This window comes from Salmo salar, chromosome ssa05, assembly GCF_905237065.1.
Source record: "Salmo salar chromosome ssa05, Ssal_v3.1, whole genome shotgun sequence".
In the NCBI taxonomy this organism is placed as follows: domain Eukaryota; kingdom Metazoa; phylum Chordata; class Actinopteri; order Salmoniformes; family Salmonidae; genus Salmo; species Salmo salar.
Genome location: NC_059446.1, coordinates 60,993,055 through 61,014,949, shown reverse-complemented (window position 1 = coordinate 61,014,949; position 21,895 = coordinate 60,993,055). Strand labels below are relative to the sequence as shown.

The 21,895-nt window shown below is 43.1% G+C and overlaps 1 protein-coding gene across 2 annotated transcripts; it reads right to left on the bottom strand.

Moving 5' to 3' along the window:
* Positions 1 to 281: 281 nt before the first annotated feature.
* On the bottom strand, positions 282 to 21,863 carry nagpa (N-acetylglucosamine-1-phosphodiester alpha-N-acetylglucosaminidase). Of its 2 annotated transcripts, XM_014200912.2 has the most exons (12): positions 21,514 to 21,862; positions 19,342 to 19,553; positions 18,857 to 19,124; positions 17,596 to 17,735; positions 17,021 to 17,129; positions 14,529 to 14,657; positions 14,131 to 14,336; positions 13,949 to 13,996; positions 13,387 to 13,515; positions 12,539 to 12,670; positions 4,146 to 4,224; positions 282 to 3,446 (listed from the first exon to the last, which is right to left on the bottom strand). In XM_014200912.2, exons 1-12 carry the CDS (start codon positions 21,594 to 21,596, stop codon positions 3,200 to 3,202), a joined length of 1,782 nt encoding a protein of 593 aa, XP_014056387.1. In that variant the 5' UTR covers positions 21,597 to 21,862; the 3' UTR covers positions 282 to 3,199. The 2 variants fall into 2 exon arrangements, with proteins under 2 accessions (XP_014056387.1, XP_014056388.1); XM_014200913.2 differs by lacking the exon at positions 4,146 to 4,224 and having other exon boundaries at positions 21,514 to 21,863.
* Between the last annotated feature and the right edge of the window lie 32 nt (positions 21,864 to 21,895).

The window sequence follows — 21,895 nt, the reverse complement described above, 5'->3', positions numbered from 1 at the left end:
TGAACAGGACAGAGAAGAAGGCGGGGCAGACATGGGTGAGTCAGCAAGTGATCGGGTGGGCCAACCAGTCAGTCACTCCCATGGAAAATAACCTTGTTGACTGTTGAACACCAACATGTAATGGACGCATGATATTATAAAAATAAATCAAATGAGTTAATTGCAGTTGTGGAGGCAACCTACGGACTAAGCTACTTCCTTTGTCCACCAAAATAAACCACTTGTGAATGAGGTGTATGAATTAAGGCCTAAATAGTTCCAAAATAGCCCAGAGAATAAAATGATACTGGAAAAAAAAGGCTTTATTGGTGAAAAAGAATCTTTACTAAAACTCAGCAGTGACATGCCAACCACCTTAAACTGCATTTTGTTTTTCTCAATTCTTGACATTTGCATATTAACAGCAAGAAGTTTCAAGTAGACAAGGAATGCGAGTTGTCATTCACAACAACGACAGTAAAGGAAACACAATCATGGGAAACTTTTACACCAGTTTCAGTTCATTGACTTTAGTTTGTGATTAAACACTATACATGACTCTAGTACATCAAATACATTCCTTGCCAAATATTAACACATTATCAAACTTATAAATATTGAAGTATCATTTCCTGACCCTTATTGGATGGGAACTAAACATAATTATGTCATCGCCTGAGTAAAACAAAGAGGAAGTCCAATTTTGAACAAATATATATTAAATTAACCCCCAATCATTTGGCATTATGCTAGGTGCACTTCCTGTTTATGTAAAGGAGCTCCCTTCTTCATCACTGTCATTCTTCCTCTGGCTGGCTGAAATCCAGAGGGCCCTCAAGTCAGTGGTCACTACAAAGCACAGCTAGCTTACACAATGCGCCTTTCAAAATAAATACAAACTGAACAGATTCTACATGCAGAGTCGGTTAGCAAATTATGTCCGGCACACGCTACCGGTGTGTACCGCAGCCTGGCTCGGCTCTGGCTAGGGCTGGTTTGTTGTTAACACACAGACAATAACAACCCATGCTGGGCTACAACTAAACAATATAAAACATTTAAATACTTTTTATAATATGCCAAGACTATTAAAAAAGACATTCAAGCGAAAGACCCATTAATAGCAAGCATACAGTATGTAATAAAAATAATTTGGTGGGTGCCTATATTTGTCCTATTAATACACGTGCGAATTGGAAATTAGTTTTTTGCATATCCCAACTTCCCAAGACACCCTCGGAAGAGTGGGGTCACGGCCAGGGTGACCCTGGAGTAATTCGGGGTGCCTAACTCAAGGACAGAGATTTTTCACCTTGATGGCTCGTAGATTCAAACTAGCAACCTTTCGGTTACTGGCCCAATCCTCTAACCGTTAGGCTAACCTGCCGCATATATGTTCCAGGGTAGTGATGCCAGGTACCTCTAGTTGGCCAGCTAGCTCATAGAAGCAGTATAATAAAACATCTACAATTTACCAAACAAAACCAGTCTCGCAACTCACCAACATTCAAATGTATTGAAACAAACATCTATTCAAGCAATCACCTTGATTTGCATTTTTCCTTGCCTGACGGTCACTGGTGAGAGTGCAAATGAAATTCCTCCATTTTCTTCACCAGTTCAAGGAAGTGCGAGTCACGATAGGTAACTATACAAACACAACAACATCGCTAGCACACAGTGAGTCATTATCACTGTATAGAGACCTTTCACTGTTTTTGAGCACAAGTCATTAGCCATCTCTGTGGGACAATCCAACTCCCTAACAGCCTCCATATAGACCACAATCTGGTAACCTGCATGTTAAATACACACGTAACACCACCAACAAACACATTTCCCATCAAGTGTTCTCCCACAGCCTTGTAATATAACAACCCCTGGTATGTCTCAAAGTGAATCCTAACCTTAGTGTGAGATAAATATCTCCACACACAGTTTAAAAACTGAACATCCTTCTTTACATCCCCCCAACATGACCATATACTACTCCAATAGTCTCATTGGCCCTCTAACTCACTAATCTCCACCTCACCAAGCCGCCACACAATTCTCATAATATGGAAAAGAGATAAAGGTCATAAAGGATTTCCTCGTCTGTGAGAAACCTCAACTGAAAAATAACTAGAATGAACTGTTAAAGAATTGAGATTGTTTGTTGACTGCTCCTTGACCCCAATCTGTCAGACAAAAAAAAAATATTAAAAAATAAACTCACTCGGGTCCTGTCAAACTAGTTTGGGTACATGCTTCCTTCTGCATTCAAACCCCTACTGCTGCCTTAGAAACGTTTGGCTGAACCAGAAGCACACTTGGCACCCAGACAACCTTTAAACATGATTTCAACGTTTGTCTGAACAGTTGTCTGAACAAAAATAGGTGCTTCACGGGGCTGGTGGAAACATGACTTCAGAAAAAAAAACTAGTTTGGAAATATTAAAAACAATCCCAGTGAACCTGGGTGCATTCACATTGAATAATTTGATAAAGTGGACTCCATTAATACAAGGTTCAGTGGGTTGGAGCGTTGGGGATTTCCTGGCTAGTGCTTACCTTGTCTGTTCTCATGGCAACAAGTGGAGAAATCTATCCCATGCTTGTGGAACAGGATGGCAAACATCAGGGTGGCCAACAAAAGGCCCAGAATCCCTTCTCTGTTTATGTCTCCTTAAAATAACTATTCTTATATGGAAACATACTGTTGATATTAGTCACAATCAAATATGTTGGCATATTGTTTCTTCTTTGTCACTTAGAACAATCTAGAGTGGAGGACAATAAAAAAAAAAAAAAAAAAAAGAGTCATTTAGTATAAAAAAGTAACAAGGGTGAGAGAAGTTACTTTCTTCCTCCTTTTACTTCTATGCCTCCTCTTTCTTTTCAGTCTGTTTTTCCTCTTTCTTTACATCCACTCTGGATAACGAGATGGTGGCTGATGAGACGGAGGGAAAATACAAATAGCCCTCTTCAAATAGGGGATAGAGTTTGAAACAGACGATGGCCTCGTCGTCGCACCCTCCCTTCCTCTTTCTGCACTGCACTCCCTCCCTCCAGCTCTGACCTCTTCTCTATCCCTGGCTCCATCTCTTCCTCTCCTTCATTGATTGCAAACCATTCTCTATATAAACCTTCCTTCCCTCTTTACAATATGTTAGCGATAGCTCCTCCAGACAGTCTTAACAGGGTAGGCTCACTCCCACCCGTCCCCCATCACCCTCCCTCAGCGCGGACCCGACCACAGTTCATCCTGGGAGTCTGAGTCCTCCATCTCGAATACGCCTCTGCTGGGTTGCGACCCTTTCCCACGGACCACTGAACTGCACGCACCAATCTCTGTCAGTGGCACGTAGGAGTAGTCCACACGGCCGGGGTGGTGAGCCGCGGCCCGCCGACACATGATCAGGTGACCCACCAGGCTGGCCAACAGCAGAGAGGTCAACAGGCCAGTGATGATGAGCCAGCACTGCCTGAGGACAGATGGAGGGATGAGAAGAGAGAACAAGGGAGATAAATGGATGACAGCAGGTGCAAAATGTACATATCCAATCCAAAAATCAAACCCACTTTTATCATTATTATCAGAAGAGGATTCATTGATATTGGCATGGGCCCCAAAAAGAAACATTTGTAGGACGATGAGTAAAAATGTGAGGAGGAATTGAGAAAGGGAGAGAAAGATGATCAATGAATAAACAAAACGTCAACCTCCCATTCCATCTGTGGCTGAAACCATAGCAACTCAAAACAATCCCTCACTAGCATGTGAAAGGTAGGGGGGTTAATACCCCCTGCGTATGGCTCCTGCAGTCTGTGTGACGTGCTTACGAGTATAGAGGGGTCAAGCCCGCTAAATACAGGTCTGGACCACTGTTTGTCCATACAAATATTAGCACATCACCAAACATAGCAGTGGACATGCGGTTATTGTCACACTGAGGCGTGACATTACATATGATTAAGTGATGAATTTCTCTGTCTGAGCCAAGCTGTGAAAAAAATAGCAAAGCTGTGTTTTGCACAATGTTCATCTGCATTAATTTACAATAAGAGAGCGACGGATGGATTCAAAGGAGGGAGAGGGGCTGTGCATGCGAGGGCAGTTAGATTGATTTGTAGGTGGTTAACAGCAGGGAGGGGTTTCAGCTGAAATGACCTTTGGCACTTACTCAGAGAGATAAGGCTTGGATTTGTGTGCCTCCTCCTCACTCCATATTGCAAACATCTGATTGGCCAGACAATGGCCAGCTGTGGAAAGTGGAAACTGCAATTATAGAAACCACTCATGTCTAAAGTCTCATCCACACACACACTATCATACCAACTATAGATGGTCGCTTCAGCTTCCTTGTTTGAATGCACGAGATGTGACCATTTTTTAAATGAAAAAAAAATGAAAAAAAAAAAAACAGGCATCAAAGTACAAACGCGACAATTTGTTATTCCTCAACATGGCCTTCAGAAAGTATTCACGCCACGTGACTTACTACACATTTTGTTGTGTTACAGCCTGAATTTAAAATGATTGGCCTACAATCTAAAGGTAGTGACAAACACACACTACCCCATATTTTCCAAGTGGAATTATGTTTTTTGAAATTGTTACAAATTAATAAAAAAATGAAAATGCTGAAATGTCTTGAGTCAACAAATATTCAACCCCTTTTTATTAGGGCAAGGTTAAATTAGTTCAGGAGTAACAACTAATTTTCTTAACTCACATAATAAGATGCATGGACTCACTGTGTGAAATAGTGTTTTACAAGAATTTTGAATGACTACCTCATCTCTGTACCCCACACATACAGATAATTGTATGGTCTCTCAGTTGAGCAGTGAATTTTAAAACAGATTCCCCCACAAAGACTACGGAGGTTTTCCAATGTCTCACAAAGGGCACCTATTGGGAGATGGCAAAACAAACTCAGCAAAAAAAAGTTTGTTTATTTTCAGCAAACTTAACATGTGTAAATATTTGTATGAACATAACAAGATTCACCAACAGATATAAACTGAACAAGTTCCACAGACATGTGACTTATAGAAATTGAATAATGTGTCCCTGAACAAAGGGGGGGGGGGGTCAAAATCAAAAGTAACAGTCAGTATCTGGTGTGGCCACCAGCTGCATTAAGTACTGCAGTGCATCTCCTCCTCATGGACATCACCAGATTTGCCAGTTATTGCTGTGAGATGTTACCTCACTCTTCCACCAAAGCATCTGCAAGTTCCTGGACATTTCTGGGGGAGGGGGGGGTGCTCAATGGAATTGAGATCCGGGCTCTTGACTGGTCATGGCAGAACCCTGACATTCCTGTGTTGCAGGAAATCACAAACAGAATGAGCAGTATGGCTGGTGGCATTGTCATGCTGGAGGGTCATATCAGGATGAACCTGCAAGAAGGGTACCACATGAGGGAGGAGGATGTCTGCCCTGTAACACAGTGTTGAGATTGAGCTTGTCATTGCAGGCAGTCCGATGATGCTGTGACACGCCGCCCCAGACCATGACGGACCCGCCACCTCCAAAATTTAAATAAAAATCGATCCCGCTCCAGAGTACAGGCCTCGGTGTAACGCTCATTCCTGCGACGATAAACGCGAATCCGACCATCACCCCTGGTGAGACAAAACCTTGACTTGTCAGTGAAGAGCACTTTTTGCCAGTCCTGTCTGGTCCAGCGACGGTGGGTTTGTGCCCATAGGCAACGTTGTTGCCGGTGATGTCTGGTGAGGACCTGCCTTACAACAGGCCTACAAGCCCTCAGTCCAACCTCTCTCGGCCTATTGCCGACAGTCTGAGCACTGATGGAGGGATTGTGCGGTCCTAGTGTAACTCGGGCTGTTGTTGCCATCCTGTACTGCAGGTGTGATGTTCGGATGTATCGATCCTGTGCAGGCGTTGTTACACGTGGTCTGCCACTGCGAGGACGATCAGCTGTATGTCCTGTCTCCCTGTAGCTCGGTCTTAGGCGTCTCACAGTATGAACATTGCAATTTATTGCCCGGCAGAGCAGGGACCCTGGGCATCTTTCTTTTGGCGTTTTTCCCCAGAGTCAGTAGAAAGGCCTCTTTAGTGGCCTAAGTTTTCATAACTGTGACCTTAATTGCCTACCGTCTGTAAGGTGCTCGTGTCTTAACGACCGTTCCACAGGTGCATGTTAATTGTTTATGGTTCATTGAACAAGCATGGGAAACAGCATTTTAACCCTTTACAATGAAGATCTGAAGTTATTTGGATTGTTACGAATTCTCTTTTTAAGACAGGGTCCTGAAAAAGGGACGTTACTTTTTTTGCTGAGTTAAATAAGGTACAGATTGAATATCCCTTTGAGCATGGTGAAGTTATTAATTACACTTTGGATGGTGTATCAATGCACCTATAGTCACTATAGTCAAATATTCCAAAACATGCATGCTTTTAGCAACAAGGCACTCAAATAATAGTGCAAAGAATGTGGCAAAGCAATTCACTTTTTGTATTGAACACAAAGTGTTATGTTTGGGGCAAATCCAATACATTACTGAGTACCTCTCTCCATTTTCAAGCATAGTCATGGCTGCATCAGCTTATGGGTATGCTTGTAATAGTTAAGGACTGGGGGACCTTTTCAGGAAGAAAAAAAATAACAATGATCTTAGCACAGGCAAAATCCTAGAGGAAAACCTGGTTGTCTGCTTTCCACCAGACACTGGTAGATTAATTTCCTTTCAGCAGGACAATAACCTAAAAGCACAAGGCAAATTCTACACTGGAGTTGCTTACCAAGAAGACAGTGAATGTTCCTAAGTGGCCGAGTTACAGTTTTGAATTAAATATAAGGCAAAACCTGAAAATTGTCGTCTAACAATGACCTACAACCAATTTGACAGAGCTTGAAGACTTCTGAAAATAATAAAATGGGCAAATACTGCACAATCCAGGAGTGGAAAGCCCATAGACTAACCCAGAAAGACAGTTGTAATCACTGCCAAATATGCTTCTACAAAGTATTGACTCAGGGGTGTGAATACTTATGTAAATGGGGTATTTCTGTATTTAATTGTCAAAACATTTCCAGAAATGTCAAAAAATGTTGTTTTCACTTTGCCATTATGGGGTATTGTGTGTAGATGGGTGACATTTTTTTTTAAAATGTATTCAATCCGGTTTAAATTCAGGCTGTAACAACAAAATGTGGAATAAAAGGTATGAATACTTCCTGAAGGCACTCTACATTTACATACTAGCGTAAACACAAGGAACATTGCAAACAAGCTATTAAGATGTGAAACTTGATATGTGCAGTTGAAGTTGTAAGTTTACATACACCTTAGCCAAATACATTGAAAACTCAGTTTCACAATTCCTGACGTTTAATCCTAGTAAAAATTTCCCGTCTTAGGTCAGTTAGGATCACCACTATTTTAATAATGAGGAACGTCAGAATAATAGTTGAGAGAATGATTTCAGCTCACAATGCAAGTAGTCCGGGTAACCATTTGGTTACCTGTTCAGGAGTCTTATGGCTTGGGGGTAAAAACTGTTGAGAAGCCTTTTTGTCCTAGACTTTGCACTCCGGTACCGCTTGCCATGTGATAGTAGAGAGAACAGTCAATGACTGGGGTGGCTGGGGTCTTTGACAATTTTCAGGGCCTCCCTCTGACACCGCCTGGTGTAGAGGTCCTGGATGGCAGGCAGCTTTGCCCCAGTGATGTACTGGGCCGTATGCACTATCCTCTGAAGTGCCTTGCGGTCGGAGGCCGAGCAATTAACGTACCAGGCAGTGATGCAACCAGTCAGGATGCTCTCGATGTTGCAGCTGAAGAACCTTTTGAGGATCTCAGGACCCATGTCAAATCTTTTTAGTTTCCTGAGGGGGAATAGGCTTTGTCGTGCCCTCTTCACGACTGTCTTGGTGTGTTTGGACCATTCTAATTTGCTGTTGATGTTGACACCAAGGAATTTGAAGCTCTCAACCACCTCCACTACAGCCCCGTCGATGAGAATGGGGACGTGCTCGGTGCTCCTTTTCCTGTAGTCCACAATAATCTCCTTAGTCTTGGTTACGTTGAGGGATAGATTGTTATTCTGGCACCACCCAGCCAGGTCTCTGACCTCCTCCCTATAGGCTGTCTCGTCATTGATCAGGCCTACCACTGTTGTGTCGTCAGCAAACTTAATGATGGTGTTGGAGTCGTGCCTGGCCATGCAGTCGTGGGTGAACAGGGAGTACAGGAGGGGACTGAGCACGCACCCCTGGGGAGCTCCAGTGTTGAGGATCAGCGTGGCAGATGTGTTGCTACCTACCCTCACCACCTGGGGGGCGGCCCGTCAGGAAGTCCAGGATCCAGTTGCAGAGGGAGGTGTTTAGTCCCAGGTTCCTTAGCTTAGTGATGAGCTTTGAGGGCACCATGGTGTTGAACGCTGAGCTGTAATCAATGAATAGCATTCTCACATAGGTGTTCCTTTTGTCCAGGTGGGAAAGGGCAGTGTGGAGTGCAACAGTGATTGCATCATCTGTGGATCTGTTTGGGCGGTATGCAAATTGGACTGGGTCTAGGGTTTCTGGGATAATGGTGTTGATGTGAGCCATTACCAGCCTTTCAAAGCACTTCATGGCTATGTACGTGAGTGCTATGGGTCTGTAGTCATTTAGGCAGGTTGCCTTTGTGTTCTTGGGCACAGGGATTATGGTGGTCTGCTTGAAGCATGTTGGTATTACAGACTCAATGAAGGACATGTTGAAAATGTCAGTGAAGACACCTGCCAGTTGGTCAGCACATGCCCGGAGCACATGTCCTGGTAATCCATCTGGCCATGCAGCCTTGTGAATGTTGGTCTTACTCACGTATGCTACGGAGAGCATGATCACACAGTCGTCTGGAACAGCTGATGCTCTCATGCATGCCCCAGTGTTGCTTGCCTCGAAGCGAGCATAGAAGTGATTTAGCTCGTCTGGTAGGCTCGTGTCACTTGGCAGCTCGTGGCTGTGCTTCCCTTTGTAGTCTGTAATAGTTTCCAAGCCCTGCCACATCCGACGAGCGTCGGAGCCGGTGTAGTATGATGGTGAGGGCCAATCAGCTCATCAACCTGATAAGGAGCACAGTCCTGGGCTATGCTCAGAGACTGAAAGGGGCGATCAACCTTGGAGGACATGGGATGAAGGAGTGCGGGAGTGAGAACACACTAGAATGAAAGGGAATGAGTCAGTGTAGTGTGGCGTTGATGTTCCAACCCCCACACATAAAAACGCCACCAACATAGAACTAGACTAAATAGAGATGGTGGATCACACAGATAACTAAAGTAAAACAAAGTGGTGTGCTGAGGAGTGAGATTCTAGTCTGCACGGGCCTGTCATAGTTTAGGAGAGCTCATGAACACATCCCTGCTATGCCCTACATATGGACACAACCAGCAGAGTAAGGGAGGGGGAGATACAGACAGAGACCAAGTGATTACCAAACCTTCCATAACAAAGTCTTCACCTACAGAGAAATCAACATGGAGGAGAAGACTCCCCTAAGCAAGCTGGTCCAACACAATTAGACCCAACCAAATCATGAGAAAAAAGAAATAATTATTTCCAATGTGTCAAATAATTAACAAAAAATAAAGTGCAAACTAGAATGCTATTTGGCCCTAAACAGAGTGGCAGAATACCGGACCACTGACTGACCCAAAATTAAGGAAAGCTTTGACTATGTGAGCATAGCCTTGCTACTGAGAAAGGCCACCGTAGGCAGACCTGGCTCTCAAGAGAACACAGGCTATGTGCACACTGCCCACAAAATGAAGTGGAAACTGAGCTGCACTTCCTAACCTCCTGCCAAATGTATGACAATAGACATATTTCCCTCAGATTACACAGACCAGCAAAAAAACTAGAAAACTCAAATTGATAAACTCTCAAATATATTGGGTGAAATACCACAGTGTGCCATCACAGCAGCAAGATTTGTGACCCGTTGCCGCAAGGGCAACCAGTGAAGAACATACATCATTGTAAATTATTATTTTCCCTTTTGTACATCGTTACAACACTGCATATAGCCATAATATGACATTTGAAATGTCTCTTCCTTTGGAACTTGAGTCTGTTTATTTTTGATTGTTTATTTCACTTTTGTTTATCCATTTCACTTGCTTTGGCAAGCCCTTGAATTGAATTGAGAAAGCAAGACCAACAAGTAACGAACAAGGAGGGAGGTAAAATGACAGACAGGAACAAAAGAGGTGAAGACATAAAATGAGGAAATACATTGAAGGGAAATGAGTCTGGGTGTGCTGGGACAGCTCAGATCATCTCAGAGATAAACCTTCCTGATTTGTACTACAATGAGAACACAGAACACTAGACACACAGGGCAACTACATTAGGGCGGACCCCAATTAGTTGACAGGCTGTTGGTCAACCAGTAGCATGCGTGTATCACACACACACCTCAGTGAACTAATCGATTGCAGAGGCCTAGACTAAAAGCCCATTTATGCTAGATCCGAAATGTGGTCGAAGGCTCCGTATGGAGGGTGTGACGCAATTACGGAGCCTCCGGAGGCATGCAGTGGCCATGCACCACCCAAATGAACCAATGCGGAGGGCCCTGTATAGCTCCGCATTGACATGATTGGTTGACGGTAGATGGGAGCTGTACTACTTCCTTCACAACAGCTCTGCACTGCGCTGCGAAGCGTGAACGCCATGACTTCTGCAGAGGCCGATTCACCGTAAACGCTGTAAGGCCAATGCAGACGTCGGCTTGATCATGACACCCCCAGCTATGGTAATTTCTGTTAATGCATTCAATACATTATTCCTTTTACCGTCCTCACTGTCGGAGTGGACACAATGTTTGCAGAGCACACAACCTATGCAACACTTGTGAGGAACAAGTTGGTTTATTTCATTACGAGTTTTGCCAATCCAATTTAGTCATTGTCTTTTGTTTGGAGCACTCCCTCCTGTCAATGTTGAGTAAGGACGTGCACCTAATTACACTTAGAAGTAGACCTACAGGCTAACTGGCCTGCTCACAAATTTGGGGATCTGATAGCATTTCTGATTGGCTTAACTCACCACCACTAATGAGCTGTGGAGCTTCTCAAAGTAATGTTTTCACCTCAAACAGCAAGCAAACAAAGTCTGTTTTAACATCCATTGAGAATGACAATAGTTCCTCAATGTTTTTGAAAAATCTTTCCAGCGCTCTCCCTTTCAAATACCACTCAGTGTGAATGGAAAAATGTCATGCTCTGATCCAGTAGAAACATCACTAAATAGGTCTACCTGATTACTTCTCATCAGTGGTTGACTTAGACTGAAATAGGTCCCGGTCCCATTTTGGGTGCTGGTACTGTTTATATTTAGGTGCAGGAGCTCCACTATACTTTTGAGCTACTATTCTATAAGAGGAACAGGAGCTCAAGCAGTAGGACATTTGAGGTGTTGGTACTCCGCTCCGGTGAGCTTCTGCCCACGTCAAGCACTGCTTCTTATCACTTGAGCAAATATCCTACAGCGGTGTCTGACCCGAGCTCACTGGAGCAGGAAACTGAGGGCCCAGAATATTTTATACAATGTTGCAAGTTTGCTAGAGCAAGCTTCAGACCAGACCCAAGTTAATAGTTGATAAAAATGTTTCAAGTTCATTGCAGACAGGCCATGCATAGCCCGTGTGATTTATAGGATATTTTATATCAGCAGGCTGCAATGTTTTTATTTGTTGACTTTATGTAGGCTATTTTTACGTAGTTGGCCAATGGCAATAGAAGTTACTTTTTAGGTTTGTATCATTTGAATTTAGATATCATTTTGATTAACCACATGACAATGATTGAGATATGAAGACGTTATTGTAAAATGTGCATATGAAAACCATAACTGGCACACAGATCGGTAGAAATGGTAAGATAAATTGGCATTCCACATGAAAAAAGGTTGCCGACTCCTCGTGTAGCCTATTACCAACAACTTCAGGAGAGTAATGGCAGAATCTGCAAAAGCCATCAGGAGAGGGAAGAGGATGGTTGGGTCAGGTTAAGATTGTTTCTTCTGGTTATCTAGATCTCTGGCTCCATCTTGAGTCATTTGTGTCCGATTTCATCAAACCGTGAGCTTAAAGTATCAGACAAGCTGAATGCATAAAGTTGATTTTAACAAAATACATAGGATGTGTCTATATGGAGAAATACATGTTTAAAAATGTCAACCAATCGATTGGTCGAAAGAACAGACTTCAGTCGACCAAGATTTTTTTTGTTGGGGACAGCCCTAGACTACATACAGCCAACTGAAACATATCCTGAATGTCTGTACCATGTAATGATGGGGAACCAATAAAACAGACAAGTCATGTTTGGGAGAAAACCTATGCTAGCAGGCTTAGAATGAAGTGGTCCACATACTGTACAAGACACTTTACAGGACGACAATTATGAAACTATTAGTACTCATTAGAGACTGAGATGCAGACATCATGAAGAGGCTTGTAACCTCTTTATGCAGTATGTTGTGATCCGTTTATTTACTGCAACTACTAGAGCTCTGAGCAGGCGGGGGAGTTACAGGTGGTTCCATACCTCTCTGTATGCTCTGGTTCTTCTCTCCCTGGAACAAGGCATTGCAGCTTCCTGTGACCGGGTCACATGGGCACATGTCCTGGCACTGGCACTCCTTCCCACAGTCCAGCCCGTACAAACCCAGAGGACACTCTGAGGGGAACACAGGAAGTGATGTGAGAGACACCAAGGAAACAGGATGAGATGTCACTGGAAAATACAATAAAGCTTTAATGTAAAGAAACTTCCCTGCTGAAAACCACTGATCTAGCTTGCAACATCCGGGGTTAGAACCAATGTTTTGGTTTCCTAGACCTTCTTAGGGATTTTAAGATACTGTTCACAATATGTAATTGTCACATGTAAGCTAGTCCATAATACATGGGAACTACAGCATTGATGAACATGAAGAGTTTAACAACTCTGACAGGCAATAAGAAATCAACAATAACTTAATTTAATCTCCAAATCCACAGGTATTCAGTCCAGGATTTGGGCATCAGAGGGCCAAGGAAGTGATATAACGAAGGCTTAGCATATTAGGGTTAATGTGTTCCAGCAGTTCTCATTCAGAGATTTGGAGCAAGACTATTGGCAGAAGTCGTACAGAGGGAATGTTCTAGCCAGAGCACTGGGAAAGCTTTTGTTGCTCACCGTTATCCTTGTGAGACTGGGAATAAGGCTTAACAATGGAAGTGCGCCAAGGTGCTATTACTAAAACAGGTGAGGGAAAGTCTGGGAATGTGAAAGACAAATTAGGGACTGATAGGGGATTACGCATTTGCTTTGGAGGGTCGTAAAAGTTGTTTTAGGTGTACACCAATCAATCAGGGTTACACACTTATCCTGCCGCACTACTAGCAACACACCTTGTTCACAGGAGTCGCCACGGAAACCAATGGGGCAGCTGCAGCCACCGTGAACAGTGTCACATGAGCCCCCGTTAGTGCAGGTGCATGTCTGGTTGCAGCCGTCGCCATAGAAACCCAAATCACACACTGAGCGAGAGAGAGAAAATAAGTTAAGACACTAGTAAGCTGTGATAGGTGGATGGTCAGATACTGTAGATTTTGGAGGAAATATTACAAGATATGAGGACAAGACGTCATTGTATACAGTATTATGTAGGATACAGGTTTGGTCAGGAAAGTAAGGAGTGTATTATAGGGCCATTGGGTTGGGAGAAGGTGCAGTGAGTGAAAGAAAATGTGAGGCTAGGAGGTGTTAAAGTACTGCCCTGGAATGTGGAAGTTATAACTACCAACCGTAATTGCCAAAGCTCGACAGAGCACATTCTTCACAAATCATAGGGTCCTGGGGACAAGCAACAGGTTTCACACCAGGAGAAATTACAGACTTGTTGTGTAAACAAACCGAGAGAGCGAGAGAGCGAGCGAGAGAGCGAGAGAGAGCGAGAGAGAGACTGATTACCTTGGCTGCAGATCTCCCCTCTCCATCCAGCGTCACACGCACAGCCATCTGCACCAGGAGAGAGGGATGAGATAAGAAAGAGAATCGAGAAAGAAATAGGAGAGAGAGGCGTTTCATTGTAACCTCAGAGAGCTGGTTCAGAACTCGAGAGGAGAGAACAACTGTACCCACTCCTCACTCACCCTGTGTACAGACACCGTGGGCACCACAGGTGGGCGGTTGGCACACCAGGGTGTCACAGCCAGTCCCACTCCAGCCCTCCTGGCATTGGCAGTGCCCATTGATGCATGCCCCGTGCCCGCTGCAGTCCTCAGGCTGACAATGGGGCTGGTGGACGCACAGGATGGTGGAGATCCGCCGAGGGCAGCGCCACATGGGGTCTGAAACACTGAAGGAGGGAATAGAGAGGAGATGGGGAGCATGGAGACAAAGAAAGAGCAGGTGAGAGAATGAATATTATAATTTACAGTGTGTCAAACAGCAACAACATGACGAAAATAAAAAGTCACAAAAAGCAGCTCCATAAACCTTGTAATGTCATTGCAATGAACATGTGACATGAGCTTTCTGATTGGCTTACCAGTGGTCCGAGGGGTAGCTGGCCAAAGAGCCGTTCGCCACGTAAGTGGAGGAACCACCCCCATCCAGGTTGATGGCATTGATGACCCCCTGACCTTTCAGAAAATCTGCCACCTCCCAAAGACTCATACTAAGAGAGGAGAGAACAATTGGTACAAAACCACTAGTACAGTACTGTAGCATAAGGCCATATAGGAGGAAGGTGCTTGCATTTAAATCAAAACAAATCCATAAGGACTTCTGAAGCAATGTCGATTGTGTGAAAAATAAGGTAAATTCATTGGAGAAGGTCAATGGTTGGTCTGATATGCACCGAGAGACTGTGCCTACTAGATAAGATTTATTGACTTTATATGGCCTGATATTGAGTGGAAAGGCCATGGACATGAATAGACATGTCCCCTTGTGGTCTTTCCAAAGCCATGTCTTTAACAAACTCATGAAACTCTAGGTCAATGAGGTCATTTGTTCATTGCAACGGTGCAGAGAAAGCCAGATGAATAGAATTGTTCAGTCGCTTTTTACTTACAGTGAGGGAAAAAAGTATTTGATCCCCTGCTGATTTTGTACGTTTGCCCACTGACAAAGAAATGATCAGTCTAATTTTAATTGTAGGTTTATTTGACCAGTGAGAGACAGAATAACAACCCAAAAAAATCCAGAAAAACACATGTCAAAAATTTTTATAAATTGATTTGCATTTTAGTCATTTAGCAGACGCTCTTATCCAGAGCAACTTACAGTAGTGAATGCATACATTTCATACAATTTCCCCCGTGGGAATCGAACCCACAACCCTGGCGTTGCAAACACCATGCTCTACCAACTGAGCCACACGGGACCGAGGGTATTTGACCACCTCTCAATCAGAAAGATTTCTGGCTACCAGGTGTCTTTTATACAGGTAACGAGCTGAGATTAGGAGCACAGTCTTAAAAGGAGTGCTCCTAATCTCAGCTTGTTACCTGTATAAAAGACACCTGTCCACAGAAGCAGTCAATCAATCAGATTCCAAACTCTCCACCATGGCCAAGACCAAAGAGCTCTCCAAGGATGTCATGGACAAGATTGTAGACCTACACAAGGCTGGAATGGGCTACAAGACCATCGCCAAGCAGCTTGGTGAGAAGGTGACAACAGTTGGTGCGATTATTCGCAAATGGAAGAAACACAAAAGAACTGTTAATCTCCCTCGGCCTGGGGCTCCATGCAAGATCTCACCTCGTGGAGTTGCAATGATCATAAGAAAAGTGAGGAATCAGCCCAGACCTACACGGGAGGATCTTGTCAATGATCTCAAGGCAGCTGGGACCATAGTCACCAAGAAAACAATTGGTAACACACTACGCCGTGAAGGACTGAAATCCTGCAGCGCCCACAAGGTCCCCCTGCTCAAGAAAGCTCATACACATGCCAGTCTGAAGTTTGAATCATTCAGATGTTCGTTGGCAGAGGACAACTGGGTGAAAGTGTTGTGGTCAGATGAGACCAAAATGGATCTCTTTGGCATCAACTCAACTCGCCGTGTTTGGAGGAGGAGGAATGCTGCCTATGACCCCAAGAACACCATCCCCACCGTCAAACATGGAGGTGGAAATATTATGCTTTGGGGGTGTTTTTCTGCTAAGGGGACAGGACAATTTCACTGCATCAAAGGGACGATGGACGGGGCCATGTACCGTCAAATCTTGGGTGAGAACCTCCTTCCTCAGCCAGGGCATTGAAAATGGGTCGTGGATGGGTATTCCAGCATGACAATGACCCAAAACGCATGGCCAAGGCAACAAAGGAGTAGCTCAAGAAGAAGCACATTAAGGTCCTGGAGTGGCCTAGCCAGTCTCCAGACCTTAATCCCATAGAAAATCTGTGGAGGGAGCTGAAGGTTCGAGTTGCCAAACATCAGCCTCAAAACCTTAATGACTTGGAGAAGATCTGCAAAGAGGAGTGGGACAAAATCCCTCCTGAGATGTGTGCAAACCTGGTGGCCAACTACAAGAAACATCTGACCTCTGATTGCCAACAAGGGTTTTGCCACCAAGTACTAAGTCATGTTTTGCAGAGGGGTCAAATACTAATTTCCCTCATTAAAATGCAAATCAATTTATACCATTTTTGACATGCGTTTTTCTGGATTTTTTTGTTGTTATTCTGTCTCTCACTGTTCAAATAAACCTACCATTAAAATTATAGACTGATCATTTCTTTGTCAGTGGGCAAACGTACAAAATCAGCAGGGGATCAAATACTTTTTTCCCCTCACTGTAGCCCCATCTCCCTTCATATGCCTAAATGGCCCCACTTCTGCCTCCATTCAAACCTGCATGGTCTCGCATTCCTTTCACTCTCCATCACTTTGACCAACCAGTTTCTCTCCCTCCCACTGTATTCCTCTCCTGACTCCCACAATACTCTCTCCACTTTTTCCACCCTCATCCAATTACACCTGTATTATTTTCCACCCTTTCTAACTCCTCATCTCTTGTCCATTCTTACCCTCTGTGGTCCGTCTGTCCATCTATGTGGAACAGGATTAGTTTCCCCTCCTTATCGTGACCAACCGCTGTCCTGGCCGACACCACGTCCACAAAACGGAGGAAATTCCCTGCGGAATCAGATGCATGAAAATTGAATATTACTGGCTGAATTTGATAGAATACATCATTGTTGTTTTTACATAGCCAGAACGGGCAAACAAGGTTTCACAATATGCATTTGTCAATTGTGCCATATGCAATTTCTCTTCATATTTCTAAATGTATTTTTTATTGTGTATTATGACAACTCCATGATGTTTTAAATGGCCATGTTATATGAGTGACGTGAAGCCAAAAACAGATTTCTACATCAAGTCTATGACAATGCTACCACTAAGTGCTGACGTAAGGTCAGTCCTGCTTTTTACTTCCTAATCTAATGGTTGAGTAAGCCGATGCTAGATCTGCACTTAATGGAGACTTTTACCTAAAGTAATATTACAAGATGTCAATACTAACTAACTACATATATCTCTAGCATTTTAAGTAAGTATGGCTAAGTTGAAGACATCCTCAGTATCCTGCAGTAGCTACCCGTCTCCTGTGTCGCGTCACACTCAGCCTCTATGCTCTGGTTAATGTAGACCTGGCTGTTTCGGAGCAGCCACACCACCCCACTGACCAACTGCACAAAGGGGTTGGCTTCATCCTTAACGTCCTCCTCAGAGAGATAACTTGAGACAGAAAGAAGTAGAGAAACAGGATGTAGAGGGAAAAATCAGGGACAAAGATGAGGAAAATGTAAAGTTACCCCCAAACAGCATCAAATAACACCAGTCAGTCGTATCTCAAGAAAGGAATAACCAACTGTGGAACAAGGTACTCATGAGATCACATGCTTCGATACTCATGTTAAAAAGGGTACATTCAGCAATCTGGTGAGATAAAACATGTTGGCTGAGTCAGCGAAAAGCTCAAGTGCATCCTGAATCTCTGTACAGTGTTTTCACCTGGCTAGCTTTGTTGGCCCCACAAGAAATGTTTGTACTTCAATTTGTGACAGTTAAATAGCTTAGTGTTCAAAGCCCGAGCTCGGGCTCTAGTCTATGAAAAATCTATGGGGGGAATGAGATGTGGGGGGCACATTGGACACAGTGAATGGTTTGGTGATTCTGCCCATACAATATTACATCAGCCACTACACAACAACCAAGCAGCCGCCTGTTCAGGTGGCTGGTTTTATCGGTTTAGGGACCACTGCTTTTTTCACTGCTGTTATTTTTCCCCATCAAACATACATGAACGTAAACACCATTATCTGGGAAACAGGAAATTCCAAGGTAGAACCAATACTCTACACGGAATGACTCACAGGTCAACACAACACACTTTTCCAGGGAACAGGAAGTACCTTTCTAATCTAATAGGTTATGTTCCAAAGTAGACGTAATTTACGTGATAGGGTTATTGTGGCGTGTGCGTGTTTTTGTTGGGTGGCTTAATTTGGGCATGGAGGTTTGGCTAGTGGAAGTTCATTAAAGTTTCATATGGAGAAACAAAGAAGCATTGCTGTTAGTGAGATGAGATAAGACTTGCGATAATTTAGAATGAGTAATAATCATAGCATGTAATAAAGGCCTTTGTGTTTGATCAAATAAACATAAGACCTTTGTATTTTATGATAACAGGATCAGTGTTCCACAACCTCAACTACAAGCCTTGACAGCATGTCTAGAAAAAGTCATGAAGTCCAAATTTCTGTTAGAAATTATACACATTACAACCACAAATGGAGCTCAAGGTGAGGTACAGAGAGATTTTGAGAAGGAAATTCAACGAGACCGGCAGCTCTTACCCAAACACCAGTGTCCCGTCCCTCCTGATGCCAAACTGGGCATTCTGCAACCCTTTGCTGTCCCTCACTTGCACCCCGTCACTCACTAGATTCCCCAAACACTCCCCGGTCTTAGTACCAAAGAACCCTCCATTCTGGGCATAGAGACACCTGCCGGCTCTAGCAGTTTCCTCCACCGCCTCCCTCCGGTTCATCCCGCACCCCCCCGGCCCTCCAGGCTCCAGCACAGACACCGTCCTCAGGGGGTCATGGACCACTGTAATGTGACCTGTGGCAGGGAGGAAATCATTTCTTAATTTTAGAGTTTATATACACAAAAAAAAAATGGAACAGAATCTCACTTGACAAAAGCCTAATATTGTAAGGGTATGGTGTTTAAACTGCTGAATAGCTATGGAAACAAAGAAAATAACCCATTTTGCCATAAAGAATTAAAATGGGGCAATTTTAGGGGTATTTTCAAAATAAGTATTTCCTCCACTGACCTGTGACCCATCGGGTTGTGCCAGGGACGTTAGAGATGAATACTTTCGACTCAGCCACGGGCACCCCAGTGTGGTTGCTGGCGGGCCAGGTCTGGTGGGTGACGTTGCCATTGACAACGGACTGGCAGTCTCGGACATGACGGTGGGAGTGCGAGGGTCCATGGCTATGGCCGTAGAGGTACGGCGATAGGAGGTCATCGTCCAATGAGGGACTGTGGAGAACAAATATCCAGTTGTTTCAACTTTATTTACTCATGATGATACACTTATCCTGAGTCCATATTGCATTAAACCTGATGCAAAATAGACAACCTGCATTCAAAGAAATCAAGATCGGCAGTGAAAATGTTTAGAACTTTTTTTCTTTAAAGTAAAAGTACTTGTCACACATTTGAGTTAAGTCCAAAAACACTTCACTCTCAAACAATTGACTTATTATCAGTGCGACAATGTGTCAAAAGAGTGTTGATCATGTGACTAAATATGTTTTCCAGAAGAAAAAGCCTTGGGCCACTTCAGACCAAGTTCTTTGCAATCCGGGATCCTAGGTACGTCTCAATGCTTAAGCCATTTCAATTTGGTGACAAAGGTAAGGGTTAATAAAGATGCACTATGCAAGATACACTATGCAGATATCACGCCTGATTTCAGTTAAAGTAACAAAACAGGCAAGTATAGTGTAGAGAATCATTGTACCATCTAAACCGCTGTGAAATATATTTTCCAAAAATAGTATTTTTAGCAGTTTGAAGCTGGTTGTACAAAAACAATAGTAAAAGATGCAAAAATTTAACTTTAAAACAGAAAGCATAGAAATAGGGCACATAACAGATCGCCCGCTTCATAGAATTGCTTTCAATGAGCTCTATAACTAATTTCTATGTGAATTTTGTGGGGTCGCCCAAAAAGTTTAATTTTTTGCAGCTTTAACTTGAGACCTTCAAATGGGTATTCTATGACATTAGACAACATATGACAGCTTATGCTAGTTGATAGGATGAGAGAAACGCTGAAGAGGTTGTTGTAACAAAGTAAAGACAGGGTCTGTAAAAACCAGACAAACTTGAGAATTGATTACTAGGAATTGATTTATATAATTTGAGATACAAGCACAGCACTACACAACACTGCTCTCTAGTGTTGATTATATGCAACTACCAGAAACTTCAAGATGGGTTGTGCTCAAAGAATTAACATCTCTGCCTCAATGCAATGACGTGTACTTTACCGTGGACTTCAGATTTGTACTTTAAATAACAACAAATATCATTTTGTCAAGAATAGGGGAGGAGTTATTTCATGCATAAAAAAAAATGCTCATATTTAACATTAGCAAAGTACAAAAAAATACCAATATGTAAAGGTATGGACTAAAATGTAAAATGTATGAGGGTAAGTTAGTAATTCCCTGCCTATGTTCCGACAGGATTATAAACTAACCAACTAATGCATTCATAATTTGGTCAGTTATAGCCAGCCAGTTGCTTGATTATAATGTTTATCTATTGCAGTGGCAGCAGTAAAGTGCAAAGTCATTATTGTCTCTGACAGCAGAGATAACGGTATGCTGTCCCTTTGTGAATAAAGTTAAGTGAAGACGTCTGAAATAAACATACACTGTGTGTATTTCAGATGGGTCCTCAGCTTGTAGTGAAGCAAAGTGTGCCAAAGACTTCTTCACTTGACTATATTCACAAAGGGACAGCATACCGGTATCTCTGCTGTCAGAGACAATAATGACTTTGCACTTTACTGGTGCCACTGCAACAGATACACATAACAAGCAACTGGCTGGCTATAACTGACCAAATTATGAATGCATTAGTTGGTTAGTTTATAATCCCAAAACCTGTCGGAACATACGCAGTGAATTACTAATTTACCCTCATACATTTGACATTTTAGTCCATACCTTTTCATATTGATCCCCCTTTGGAATAGAACCTACAAACCTGGAAATGCAAGAACCATGCTCTACCAATTTAACTAAACGGGACTACGAAGTCAGATAAGTGCTCCTCACAGGATGTCCTAACAACATTCTTGTCTGCATCCTTGAGACAGCAGCACAAGCACAACCAACCTAGCTAACTAGCTAGCAGGCTAGCGCTTGTTAACTTCTGAGTCTGATTGTGAAAGTTTTGCTAGCGAGCAAGAAACGACGGCCCTTACCCAATATTGTTGCACTCCGACATCCAGTAACCAAGCCATATCAGGAGCACCGCAAAGTGACTATTCACTGAAAGTGTTGCCATATGATAGCATAGACATTGAAAGTGTGCGCCTGCCTCACTCCACTTTTAAGCTACCATAACCAACGCGAGGGAAGTCATATGACTTGTCCAAGACAAGAGCACATGATGTTCTGTTTACTTTGCCTGCTGCAAACGTCCACTATAAATGACACTGAAATGCACAGTTGTAGCTGCCACATATTGTTCGCTAAATTAGTAAAGTTAACCAATAATTAACTAACTTGAGACAAATACTTTACCTAAAACGAGTGTTCTGTATTCAAAAATACAACATGAAGCGGAACACAAATGAAATAGGG

What these genes read in the sequence shown, in the direction of transcription:
- nagpa (XM_014200912.2), bottom strand. Translation starts at nt 21,596, where the DNA reads ATGGCAACACTTTCAGTGAATAGTCACTTTGCGGTGCTCCTGATATGG. An exon ending in TGGCGACTCCTGTGAACAAG is followed by an intron (nt 12,671 to 13,386) that starts GTGTGTTGCTAG and finishes TGTTCCCCTCAG; the next exon opens with AGTGTCCTCTGGGTTTGTAC. An exon ending in GAACCAGAGCATACAGAGAG is followed by an intron (nt 4,225 to 12,538) that starts GTATGGAACCAC and finishes CACTTTCCACAG; the next exon opens with CTGGCCATTGTCTGGCCAAT.